The sequence below is a fragment of the Hippoglossus stenolepis genome, chromosome 12 (genome assembly GCF_022539355.2).
Source record: "Hippoglossus stenolepis isolate QCI-W04-F060 chromosome 12, HSTE1.2, whole genome shotgun sequence".
Taxonomy (NCBI): domain Eukaryota; kingdom Metazoa; phylum Chordata; class Actinopteri; order Pleuronectiformes; family Pleuronectidae; genus Hippoglossus; species Hippoglossus stenolepis.
In genome coordinates this window covers 172,637-186,277 of record NC_061494.1, presented here as the reverse complement: position 1 = coordinate 186,277, position 13,641 = coordinate 172,637, and the positions used below count along the sequence as shown (strand labels likewise).

The 13,641-nt window shown below is 39.4% G+C and overlaps 1 protein-coding gene across 2 annotated transcripts in view; it reads left to right on the top strand.

Moving 5' to 3' along the window:
- Positions 1-2,938: 2,938 nt before the first annotated feature.
- Positions 2,939-13,641, top strand: part of hells (helicase, lymphoid specific) — a 38,181-nt gene continuing 27,478 nt past the window's right edge. Inside the window, exons 1-9 of one of the 2 annotated variants that reach the window (XM_035172618.1) lie at positions 2,939-3,014; positions 5,150-5,247; positions 10,311-10,429; positions 11,927-12,049; positions 12,130-12,171; positions 12,263-12,290; positions 12,411-12,472; positions 12,554-12,595; positions 12,752-12,979. In XM_035172618.1, the coding sequence (XP_035028509.1) occupies positions 5,226-5,247; positions 10,311-10,429; positions 11,927-12,049; positions 12,130-12,171; positions 12,263-12,290; positions 12,411-12,472; positions 12,554-12,595; positions 12,752-12,979 (666 nt within the window). In that variant the 5' untranslated portion in view covers positions 2,939-3,014; positions 5,150-5,225. The other variant, XM_035172617.1, reaches the window with a different exon arrangement.

Here is a 13,641-nt window from a genome sequence, read left to right as displayed (position 1 = left end):
GTGTCTACATACTGATTTTCATACATGTCGCCAGGGCTACTTCATAAATATTCTGTAGGAGGCATTATGGAGCCATTTTGCCATGACTTTATGCAAAACCCATATGGGAAGTAATTTTTTTTTCATTTCCTATGTGTTGGCCAAGTTTAATGAGTTATCAAGCATGTTTAGCCCTACAAAATTGCAATCAACTGTAAAAAGTAAACATCAACATTCGGTGAGTTGCCACGCCAACAAAGTTGAAAACTCTTAAAAGGATAGTTCACCAAAAAATTAAAATTCACTCATCAAGCTGTCGCCCAAGGGTACTCACGGGGTGCGTGGTAACATTGCTACTTCCGGTAGTAGACATTAAGGTTAAAAACATGATGTAAATGACGCTGTTTCGAGTCGAATTTAAGTATTACAGACACAGAGGAGTAATTACTGACAGAGCCGCCAAAAACTGTCAAAAATATTTTCACGGCCCAAACATGTATGAAAAGACCAAAAATGAACACTGCTGGTGGACTTAGTGGAGCTGTGCATGTCTCCCTGGATGTCTTCCCCGGACTCTTGCTCGGCCTGTGGAGCTGTCCGTGGTCCCTGCATCCGTAGCCAGGTGGAAAATTTTCAATAAAACCATGTTGGCATAGAAATATTGCCTTTAATTGTTTTTTTCAGCGTCTGCATAGACCCCTCACTGTATGGGGTCTATGTTAGCAGTCCTAATATCGTGCAGCCCTCATGCAAAATATTAACCTGGCCTTTGTCAGATCACTGTATGATTAGTCTATCATTAATAATAATAAAAACAAAGGGAAAAGAAAATATCTGGAAATTTTGCAACAATTTACTACTAAATGAGGAATTCTTTTAACAAGTTAAAGCACTTGATAAAAGTCCTTATGTGAGGCAAGTCAGAAAGAAAAAAATGGGAATGTTTCAAATTCAAACTTAAACATTTAGCAATTGACGTGCAAGAATATCAAAAGCACACAAACAAAAATAAAAAGGATTTATTGAGAAACTAAATATGGATGGAATGAAATAAAACTATCAATGGTGGAGGAACTATAGGTCCTTCAATTTAATTAGATGATATTTTACATGGAAAAAGCTAAAGGGGCGTTCATACAATCAAGAGCCAGGCAGATTGGAAATGGGGAGAAAAAAGATCATCCAACGTTTTTTGGACTAGAGTCACAAAAACAAAGCAAAAGAAGATGACAAAAATTATATATTTCACTGACAAGTTCTCAACTATTGTAAAATGATATTTACCCATAATTGTATTCCACATAACTCCACCTTGTGGTTTAATAGGACAATTACAATCAACAGAAAGTTGAATGTATTTACAGGGAATATAGCTGACTACGTAAAGCAGTGAAGATGTACAAAACATACTAGATCATGTTGGGATATTCTTGCCTGAATTACATATTGGCCATATGTCAATCAGTAATAGCCTATTTTCAAATGTGAATTTAATGACTTAAAAATGACTTACAAAATGCTTAAACATCAAAGTAAGTGACAAAATGTAATCTTCACAGAGACATTTTCAAAATATGTGAAATGGTTAATTCCTCCAAAGGCCAAAGAAGAACAATGTAAAAATTTGAATTAAATACTATCCAGCAGCAGAATTGCCCAAAAGGTTGAAGTTGACCACCACCATTTACCATTTAAATATCAAATTCATACAATGGAAAGAGAAGATCTAATACATTTTCTGTACATTGTATCAACGGAATAAGTTGCTTGAGCTATATTTGTCAATCTCCTTTGACTCTGATTTATGTTGTCTGAGATATATTGAGGGGTCTTAATATGTAGAGGATGTTTAACTCTGAGTTGAGTCTGAATGTGTTTAGAGATCTGTTTAAGGACTTTTGGGCTATTATGCTGATGGTATGAAAAATTATTACTTTTTTTACATTTAGTAATTCAATTTATTTAGATTTTAGTTACTTTTTTATAAATTCATTTACATAGCCTTGCAATCCTAAATATGTTTGTACTGTTTTGTGGACAACCAATTATTATACCAATGAAACTTAAGGTTTGAAAAAAATGTCTCACTGAGCAGCTGTGACCAGAGAAACTCGGTGTTTTCACTGTTTCCACTGTTAAGAAGCAACCGGCTGCTTCATGTGAACGAGCTCCGATCTCACTGTGTGCGTCTCCCTGAGCGGGGGGGCGGATCCCCGCGGCCTGTGTGCGCTATCTGGGAGCACTGAAAACTGATTCCTTAAGTTCACCGTTCGCAAAAAATATGCGCGACATGCACAACACTGTACAGGGAGCCATTGCAGAGGGGCTGAAGAGCCGCATGCGGCTCCAGAGCAGCGGGTGGCCGACCCCTGCCTTAACCCTACATAAGTTACTTTAATCACGTTATTATTGTTTCAAGAGCCTTCTTTGCCAATTTATGTTTGCGAGCAGGGACTCAACAAAACTGTACTTCTAAAACCACCCCTTGTAATCTTAAAACCATTGTGTGAATTTCCAACCAGAGGTCTCTTCTCTGAATGTGAGCCTTGGTGACAACGACCAGAGAGGCAGGCCGTAAAGCCAATATTAGTGGAAAAAAACAACCTCGCGGGAAATATAAGGTGCGGCACCTACGAGCTTTCAGAAGGGGTCTCAGTGCTGTAATATTTATGCGTAGCGATATGAAATGAACTGTAGTCTCCAAGATAGCTTTCCTGTTGATTCGATGGTGACATGTAACCTTTATGGTGGTTCTGGTTATCACATTTATCTCTAAAATGCTGCAGTATCAACACTCACAAATCACGTACTACCCTGTTTTACAAGTAGTGGTTTAGTCCACATTGGCGGGAAATGGAGTAGCCCAGCCCGGGATAAAGCTCACTTCCTCTTAAACGGACATGATTTTGATTTCAAAATAAGAGATTATAACGACCTTTCCGGGGATTCTGGAGGGATGCCTTGGGCTAAGAATCTTACTTTGAAGGCCGTTGTTCGGACCCACAATTGTTTGTCGCAGCTACCCACTGAGGAGGGTTAGTACTTACTGTGGTTCTCTAATGTGTAGTTCACTATATGTCTGCACAGATTGGGACATGGTGATATATTAGAAGTCGATTTATATCGTGATACCTGCAGTCTTGCATTTTATTAACATCGTATCTTAGCTCGCTGGTTTGCTCACATTGTTGACACAGTCAGCTTTATAAATGTTTAAATAACACGCTAATGTAATTGTCGTTTATGAGTACTGACAATAGCTTTGTTAGTAACTTATAAAGTTTACGTCATACGCATTGTCTGCTTCGCTGTTGGAAACAATGAGCTGGTAAGTAAAATATATTTCGCACTAGTAAGTTTTACGTTAGATATCATAACATGTTTGTAAGTGTAACAATAATCCCTGAGCCACAAAATTCTGTTAAGGGGACCAGAATGTGTTGGAAGGGTTAGTGTCATTATTATGACATGGTTTTAAGTTTTTTTTAAAAAGTTTTTTCTTTCAGTATTTGTTCATCTCTTAGTTTCTTAACACGAGTGTGTTTATTCTGAAAGCGTCCTCTAGATTGTTGGAAAGTAAATGTCTACAGAATGAACTCTTAATCGTATTATTCACACTAAAGCCATTATGCACGACATGGTAAAATATAGTATTTGTAGATATAAAATATCCACCGTGTGCATAAATGTTAATCTCTCCCGCAACAGCACAATGCGGTTTGTCATGTGCTGGAAAGTACGGTGGCCCCAACGGTCAAAGTAAGACATTTGCTGAAAACATTCCACCACCAGCGATCTACCTGAAAAGTGGATATAAAATCTATACGATCGCCGAACATATACATGCAATATTTGTGCATTATTAGTCGGATTTCGCGCGAGAATAAGATAGCGACAATTTCCGGTTTTCTAAATAAAAACGTCAACGGAGTAGAGACAAAATTCACGTAATAAAAAATATTTGATTACATTTACATGAAGTGCAAAATATTTACTAGTATCCCATACAAATAAAACACTCACTAAACTTAAACAGTTTATTAATTGAGGGAAATTTTACTTAAATTTGCAGTGTGTAGAATTTAGTGACATAAAGTGGTGAAGTTGCATTTTGCAGTTGAATACCCCTCACCTCATCCTCCCCTTCCAAACATGAAAGAGAACCTGTGGTAGCCTTCAGTTTTCATAAAAACTCAAAGGGTGTTTAGTTTGTCCAGTCTGGGCAACTACAAGAAACATGGAGGCCTCCATAGAGAGGTTTCTCATTGTAGATATCTACAGTTCAGTTTAAATATTATATTATAATCTTTAACGCCAGTTCAAGATGTCTTTAATTCGCTTTAATTTAGGATACCTTAAATTATGTTTGAACTTGTCATAATGGTGTTGTAGATATCATAAACTTGAATAATGAATAGTCAGAAGTAAGTAAGTATGGGTGGGGCCGGCCCGGTGCCGGTGTGTGTTAGTGTAAACTCTGCCTTGTTCTCAGATAAAAGAGGTTACACGACTCGATCAAATACACACGTGCCGTTTTCAGACGTGACCTGTGGGTAAAATCCGGAGAATTGGCTACGGTGTTTACCCTCAGTAAGCCTTGCAAAACAGGAAGTGACATATTAATTCCGCTGCATAGATTAAGTGATTTTCTTGACAATACACAGACAGCGGTGCCAGTTTTTATCACCACAAACTCTCTTGACATCTTCGTCTCTGTCTTTTTCGTGTATGACACCGCCTTTTCACGGGGAGATATTTGCTCTCCCTTTTTGTTTGTTTCATATTTGCGTCTGTTCACACACCGAATTCTCCTGAATTTCTACGGGCTTTATACTAGGTGGCCATGAGGAGAAAGTCCGCATGTAATCCGGAGTTTCTCATTCAGACTTTACCATTCACACATGCACCTGTTCCAAAGAAAAAACTTAATATAAGTGGAGTTCAGTGCATGTCTAAAAGCAGCTAAAGACACACCAGCTAAGCGCACCGGCGCAACCAAGTTTTGTCTTAATATCATACGAAAAGAAACGCTGCTGAATGCAAGTTAACTTGGTTATAATAAAGACAGTATGAAAGTGTTTTTTCAACCAGGTGAAATATAAAGAACATGATCACAAAACTAGGAAAATAGTTCAACCCCTGGATCTGATTGTATTTACTTTCATGACAGTGTGAAGGAAGGAAGCCGCAGTGCGTCCCCTCACTGCCCCAAACCAGATGAATCAAAGGAGCCACTGGGGACAACCATGGAGACTGGAGCTTCCAACGGTCAGTCACAAAGCACCTTAATCTGTGACCTTCAGAGACCCCAGAGGAGTCTACTGGGGGATTTAATCCAAGTCAAATTTTATAAAATATTGTCATTTAAGGCTTAAATAATGATGGTGTCATTTTACCCATGATTCTCCCCATTATTGTTGACCCTGTTCATCAACAGAAGTCCAACAGGGTCGAATCATACCAACATTGGGCCTCTTTCACTAATATCTTTTTTCTTAAATTTCCTGTGAAAACTCAAGGTCAGATTCATGATGTGTTCTTAAACTGCAAAATTGTTCACACCCGTGTCCTTGTATTGATGAATCCCATTGTCTTTGTAAATTGCAACATATGCCAGTTATGCAATTAAATTTTATTTGTATAGTGCCAAATCAGAACATACATTATCTGAAGGCTCTTAACATGGTTAACAGTTTCCACAATGAGCAAGCACTTTGACGACTGTGCAGAGAAAATACTCCATCATTAACTGAAACAAACCATTATTGTGCAAGGAATCGCATAACTGGTTACCAACAGCTTTTTCAAGGACTTTAGAAAAATACGGTAATGTTTGATATGGGTCTATAATTAGCCAATACATCTGGGTCAGTAGCATTTTTAAGTAGAGATTTGATTACTGTAAACTTAAAAGCCTGTGCCACATAGGCAGTTAATAGACATACTATTCTGATTAGATATGGAACTTTCAATTAGAGGAAAAACTTTTTTAAATAGTCTAGTTGGTATAGGGTCTAATACAGGGCTTCCCAAACTTGTCAGCCCGCGGCCCCAAAAATAACGGTGCCAGAGACTGGCGACCCCCACCGGCCCTGGATGTGGTATATAATGTTGCGCACAACAATGCACACGCACTATTAGGCCTATGCAAACACGGGCATTAATACAACACAAAAGAACAACAGCCTTACAGCGATGATATTTTTTGATAGTAATTTAAGAAATAGAATATAACCAGAATACAGGGAATCTCCCTGTATAAACAGCAGGGCTGAGTGAACATATAGGTATAAACAAGTGCGCAGGTGATGTCTGTGTTTGTCTGTCAGCCCATACAGGCAGCTCAGCACATTACCCCGCGAGAGCCAGTCTGATATTGAGTGGACGTGTTTTTATGTAGTTGAGCGTTTTTATCGCAGTGTCAAGAATATGTTTAAGCTCTGATTCAAGTGTTTGGCTTGCAAGAGATTCTCTGTCAATAATACAGTGTGTGGAATTTACGTGCGGCGCCCCTTGTAAGACTCTCGCTTTCAGTCCTTTCTTTTTCCCCAGCATCGCTCCAGCTCTGTCCGTACACCCACCAATACAATTTCCCCAACATAGTCCCTCTTCTTTTAGTTTTGTAAAAATGTCCTCACCTGTGCACGTCCCCTCCAGCGGGGAGCAAAAGAGCATTAAGTTTTCTGTCAAAACTGTATCTGACGAAATCAAGCAGCTGGGCAGAGTTTGATATATCTGTGGATTCATCTAACTGGAAAGCAATTTTCCCTTTCTTAACTCTATCAACCAGCTGACACTTTATGTCCTTGGCCATGACGGTGATGCACTGGGCAATAGTCCCGTTAGACAGTGACACTGATTCCAGCTCACTGGCTAACTTATCCCCATGCCGAGTGTTAGTGGCTTTTTTGCATGTGCAATTAAATATGCCACCTCATATGATGCCCTTTGAGCTTTGGCTGGCATTGTCTGTTTTTTTTTAGTAAGGACTTTCTTTTGGCCTTTCAACTCTCGCTCCTTTCGCTAATCCGTGTCGTAATAACCTCATGGGTCAACAAAGAAAAAGGAAAAAACCGACAGCCAGCGGTGAAAGTATGACATGTGGCTGTACATGACATCAAGTAGTCTGACATTGTCTTTGCATAGTACACTCCGAATCAATATACATTTTTGTGACCTCGAAATGACATAGCGGATGTTGTTACTGCCGACAACAGTCTTACGCTTACCCTTAAACAGCAGTTTTAAATATGACTATATTGTTGTCTAAATTTGGGGACTCCATCCATCGTTGGCTGTGTAAACTGTAGCTTAAACTGAAATGAGACAGTACAACTTTAAAATACCCAATGGTGGAATGTATTTAAATACTGTACTTAACGTTAAATTCAAGGTACTTGCACTTTTACATTAGTATTTTCCATTTGGTCAGCTTTATACTTCTACTACATCTTTGATGCATATGTACCTACTGTGCAGCTGAAATTACTCGTTACTTTTCAGATCACAATTTTATGTACCATGTCTACTGAAAACCACATCTTAATACATATGTTGATTTTGATGATCCTATAGAATATGTTGAATTGATGAAGGTTAAACTACGCAACAGAATATTGTTAAAATTAGCTCAACTAAAAACATACAGATATAGTAAATTGTAACATTTCGATGAACGCAGTAGTAATATTGATATAAAAACTGTCATTTTGCTACATAAGTACTTTTACATTTCATATATTCGGTAAATTTTGCTGATAATGCTTACATACTTTTACTTGAATCCAATAGAAATGGTGTTGTCAATTATGAGCTAAAAAAAGGTTTAATAAATAGATGCGCTTTTAGCCTCATCCAACATTTCAATAACTGTTTATTTTTTAGTTTTTCCTCCCCTTTTCTTTCTAAACCAGAAAAGACCCCAGTACTACAGGGTAAATCTCAGCGTGTCTGGGCTGGACAGGTTCTTCAACCAGCAGGAAATGCGGCCTGATTTTCAGCTGAAAAGGGAGGCCACTAAATGGCCCTGATGGTCAGTGCTACAGGAACGGGAAACTACTCCCCGCTTTCCTGTTGCAGGCCTGTTGTGACCTTCAGGGTCGCTTCATTGACACCGCCAGGTTTGTGGCCTGGGTTAGTACATGACTAAAGAGTGCTTCGCCACAGTCCACTCTACCAGCGTTTACTCTACCCTCCTCCAGGGCTCTACATCCTTGCAGACCGAGGGTACCCATGCCTCCAACACCCAGTCTTTCGCATCACTTACTGTAAGTGGCCAGTTCATGCCAAGTGCATCATTCCAGGGCTCAGTCCATTTGAGTGTGTGCTTTTTGAATTATGAAAAACAGTTTCCAGGTCATCTTCCTGCAAGCGCTGGAGGTGCACCACACCTTTTTTATACTGATTTTTTTTTTTTAAATGTCACCATTTCAGGTCATAACAGCATGTGCAGTCCTCCACAACATCTGCCTTGGCGCAGGTGAAATCGTGACCCTGGAGAATGAGTCAGAGAAAGATGTTGTGGAGGATGAGGGGGAGAATGGTTTGGGGGCAGTCAGTGGGGCTCACTTGTAACCTTCTGTCTGCAGAGATGTCTGCACTGGAGGAGCTACCCTTTGATGGTGGGTAGATGGTGCAGTTTGAACCTGAGATAGTACAGAATATCACAGTATGCCAACACAAAAAAATAAGTTTAATGATAAACCAAAACGACCAGCAGGTGGCGATGCTAGAGGGAAATATTCCATTTTACACTCAATTAGCTGCATTTTAATTAAAAACCAAAAAGTGCATCTTAAGGACACAAGGTAATACAACATACATAACAATTCAGTAACTTAAGCCTTTTTTAACTGACTCAACAGTGCTTTCATGCACAAACATGAAATAAAAAAGTCCAACTACTGAGAAGTAGTTTCAAAAAGACTCAAATTATGATCCCGAAGTCGGCAGCAGAGGGAGCTCTTCTGTTCCACAGTAAACACTTTTCCAGAGGCTGCTGAAACGTGTAATCTTCTATTTTTTCCTAATAACTCTGTCACAACGCTGGTCACAAAGCTGGGTCGAGAGGAGGAGACGGAGGAGGAGGAGAGAGCAGTGTTTCTAATGGAAGTTAAATTTCATTTTTGGTACTGCCTTCAAATGCAGTCGGAAGATCAAATCTGCACAGTGTACAACCAAACTAAAGACTCCCAGTATACACAGTTTGCCTATTTACCAAAGTACAGCAGGTGTGTAAACTGTGGAACTGTTTTTATTTAACATATTTTAAATTTAATACACCTTTTATAATTAAAAATAATCGTCAGTTTTGTGTTTAATTTCAGCGTCGTCTGTTCACAGCTTCCCTTCATCATGACGTACCCTAACTCATCATTAGCTGGCCAATAACAGCAGACTTGTGCTTTCTAGCAAGGGGGGGGCAGAAGCTGAATCCGGCTGTGACAGTCCCCTGCTGCAGCAATGAATAGAATAAAGGAACTCAAGTTTTTTTTCTGAACTTTGGAGCCTGTAAACCTGTTCAAGTAGTGGCCCAAATTAAAATGATGAACCCCCATTACGAGCATAATAGGTCTCCTTTAATTAATCTTGTCACTTTCTGAAAATATCTTAGTAACATGGCAGGCAGCCCTACAAACCCACTCCATGGACCATGTGGTGGGCAGTGGAGAGATTTCCCCCCTATTCAGGTCCAGCGGCATCTCTTGGAACCCCCTGCTCAGTTGAAAAAACTTGTAATATAGTTTATAATTTTTTCATTTTCTTTAATCTAATATTATACGATGTATGTATATGTATATATGTGTGTATATATATGTGTATATGTATATATATATATGTGTGTGTGTATATATATATGTGTGTGTATATGTGTGTATATATATGTGTGTATATATATATATATATATATTATGGCTGTTAAATGGTTACAATTTTTAATCAGATTAATCACAGGGTAGCTGTGGATTAACCACGATTAATCACCATTTGTAAATATGCCCGAAAAATCCAGATTTTTCTAATTAAAATCCTTTAATATACAGCTGTACAATTGGGGGGGAAAAAAAACACAAATTATTCTTGCTCAAGCAAATTTGTAGTAATTTGCAAGAGAGATCTTGAGTGGGTGTGAGTTCTGTTCTTACTTAAAAACAAATCCCTGAAAAGAAAGCATCGCTGAATGTCGGGGTTTAAAAGGAAATTTCTTATAAGGAACGATTTAGTGAATTTGGCCCATATATCTTGTGACAGTTAATAGTTTGGAAAGAAGTGAAACCATTTTTGTTGTTGAGCCAGACACAATGTTGACTGTCTCAGTTGTTTTCTTAAAGATGTTGGTGTGAAATCTGTGAATATGACGCCTGAAGTGGTTATTACCAAGGAAATGGAGGAAGAAGAGAAGCAGCTGATGAAGGACGGCGAGAAGAAAGAGGAGGAAATGTTGGAAAAGGTTTGTTCCTTTTTTTTTTTTTTTTAAATGGCTGCATCACATCAAGTCCTGGGTGTTGAGTCATTCGTATCGCTTTTTTGGTTTTAGTATGACTGCGTGTGATTAGACAGCATTTAAAATGCTTTACATCTTGTTTTTCATTCAGTTCCCATGTTATCTTGTTAGAGCAGCCACACTGTGTGTGAGCCGCGCTGCTCCTTTAGAGAGTCGGGGTCTCACCTATTTGCTGCGTGGGGTTCATAGCAAGGTAGACCGAGATTAACACTGTGGTGAAAGATAGTGAAAGTTATCTGTCAAAGAGATCACAAATATCTGCAACACTCCCTGTACTTTTTCATCGTACAAGCACTCAAGTGTTTCTGTGGACTGAATCTGTGAATTTAGTTCAACATTATTTGAACATTATGGTGAAATATTTGATGATATATGACCGTAAGATGCACAGCTTAATACCCTAGAGCAGAGGTCTTCAACGGGGTCCGCGGAGGTACTGCAGGGGGGTCGCGACATTTTTGGTTGATTAGACAATTTTTTATATCTTTTTAATTTTAAATTTTTTTGGATTCATTAACATGAATATTTGGTAGGGGGTCCCTGCTCCATCTCCATCAGTTTGGGGGTCCTTGGCCTGAAAAAACGTTGAAGACCCCTGCCCTAGAGTCCTAGCATTTATTTGAGTACATAGGCCTACTTTGATTCGAGGAAATACAGTAGTCGTACTAGAAACAGTAATTGTACAGAAAGTTCACGTAGCAGCTCCGCTGCAGATCCCTGTGTAAACATTCACAGCAGATCATTGTTACACCCTGTGTGGCCCAGGCGTGTGGTTGGTTTATTTTAGCCTTCCTTTGTGCGCGGTGTCATTTGCCAGAATTTAAGTAATTTCTGCTGGTGCATCGTTTTGGCTGGCTGTACACCTCCCAACATTAGCCCATTCACAAACACAAATGAGCTGCTTGAAAGAGACTGTGTACAGGACAGTTTCTGCAAACATCTCTTTGAACAGTTGTTAATGAGGTAGCATAGATATTCCCATTCTGCAGGAAACCATGAGAAAATGGTGTCAAAACTGTTGTTTCTTCTTTGCCTTTTTCCAGGGGTACAAGACTGTACCAAGAATAAAGGCAATAGTGTCACATTGTCTCAAACATTACAGTTGGCCCAGATTTACGCTCCGCTCAGCCCTTCATTTACATCAGGGTCATATTCACCTTCTAGGCTAATGCAGGCATCGGAGGCGGATGACATCTTCCTTAAGCTAATATTAGTTCAAAGCTTCTCTGATTGGTTAGAAGGATGAAGCTTGCTAAGAAACTAGAAGAGGGAGTGTGTCTGCACTGCTGCCAGGCTGTTTAATGATTTTGGGTTACAAAAACTTTCAACAGCATCTCTCCACATTATCATGTGTTACTTTTTGTTTAGTGAGTAAAAAAGAGATTATACCCAGCCCCAATACTGTCCAACACTGGTCTGTGTCATTAATGTTTGACCTTTCAGGCCAGGAAATCATGGGAGAGGGATTCTCATGACATAAGGTTTAAGAGACTGCAGCATCTGCTTCAGAAGAGCAACATCTACTCTAAATTCCTCCTGACTAAAATGGAGCAACAACAAAATGAGGTACTGTGTGAACACCACATGCCAAACTCTCATAGAAACTACCTGCTTCACTCTGTCTGTTTTTCTGTCAACCATTTCAGGAGAAACTTAGGAAGGAGAAACTGGAAAAGAATACCAAGAAGGTGAGGGGCATATTACTGAAACAAACATTTGGGCTTGGCATTGAATGCTGTTTAAAGTCATTTATTGAAGCTATTTGTCCTTTATATGCAGAGCACAAACAGTGCAGGACCTGAGAAAGGTGAGGGAATCCTGACATTTAGTCTAAAATAAAATACAGAATGCCTTAATAAAGGCAGTTCTTCAATAAATACTTGTATTAATTTGATGTGATCTACTTGACTATCCCCTGTTGAACTAGATAAACAGAAGAAGAGGAGAAGGGATGAAGATTACAAAATATCAGATATCATGACAAAAGAAGTAAGCTCTCATTTGAATTTGTCTTTGATTTCTACATTTACCAGTTACTGACATTGCTTCTGCTTGATTTTTCTTTTGTAGGAAATCATGTTGCAGGCCAAGAGAGCAAAAATGGACGGAAGTGTAAGGGTTAATTTTAATGTTCTGGCCAAATGAGTAGTCAATGTATTTTAATTATCCAAAGGGGGGGATTGAGGGGTTTGAACACTGTAAAATAGATTTATTTCAAAAAGTATTCATTGAACTTGTCTAACTGTACATGTGTACATCTGATATAAGGATGAGGCACCAGCCCAGAAAAAAATAGAAGCTGAGGATATAGAGAAGATAAGCGATTCAAACCAGGACATCAAGAAGCGTCTATCCGAGGTGGTGCGAGACAAGGCCAGGCATATCCTCCATCCTCACAGAATGGTAAACGACCAGCTAGTCCCCACCCAGCAGCCAACGCTCTTCACTGGAGGAGTCATGAGGTCGTACCAGATTGAAGGTATCGAGTGGTTGAGGGTAAGTGGGACTAGAACAACAGTGGTTTGTGTAACTTGATTGCTACTATGTTTCTAGGTGTGATTTCCTTTAGGAATGCACGATATGGATTTTTTCCAGCCGATACCGATAATTTCATGCTTCATATGGCCAATACCGATAATAATAATTTCACATTTCTTAAAAAGAATTTCATAGGTAGAATTTAATAAAGATGCTGAAAATCACCATTACCGTCTCTGGCTGTGTGTGGGAGACCTTGGTAGCATAGTACGGTTGGCGGAGTACTTCGCAGCCGCTTACCGGGAGCAGGCAGCCGAGAGCAGACAGTGGCTGGAGGTTCTCTAGAGGCAGGCGGAGAAAAAGACTGCAGGGCCAGTCAGGGCTCCCTCCTGCATGCCGAGCGCGGCTCCGATTCTGCATCCCATCGTGGCACTGCTGCACTGACACTTTTTTCCCCCTCGCTAACGCTGGCTGCAAGCGCCTTGTATTCTCGCCATACACCGTTGTCACAATTACGGACTTTAAGGTGACTTATGAGATTGGTAGTGTTAAAATGTTTCCCCCTCTCAATCCATTTTGTTAAGTCAGTTAACTGGACAAAAATATTGTCTAAATGTCAAAGTTAAGTTGAGTTTCAAGATTTTTTTCTTGACCTTGGAAATGGTACTTGTACAGTCTCA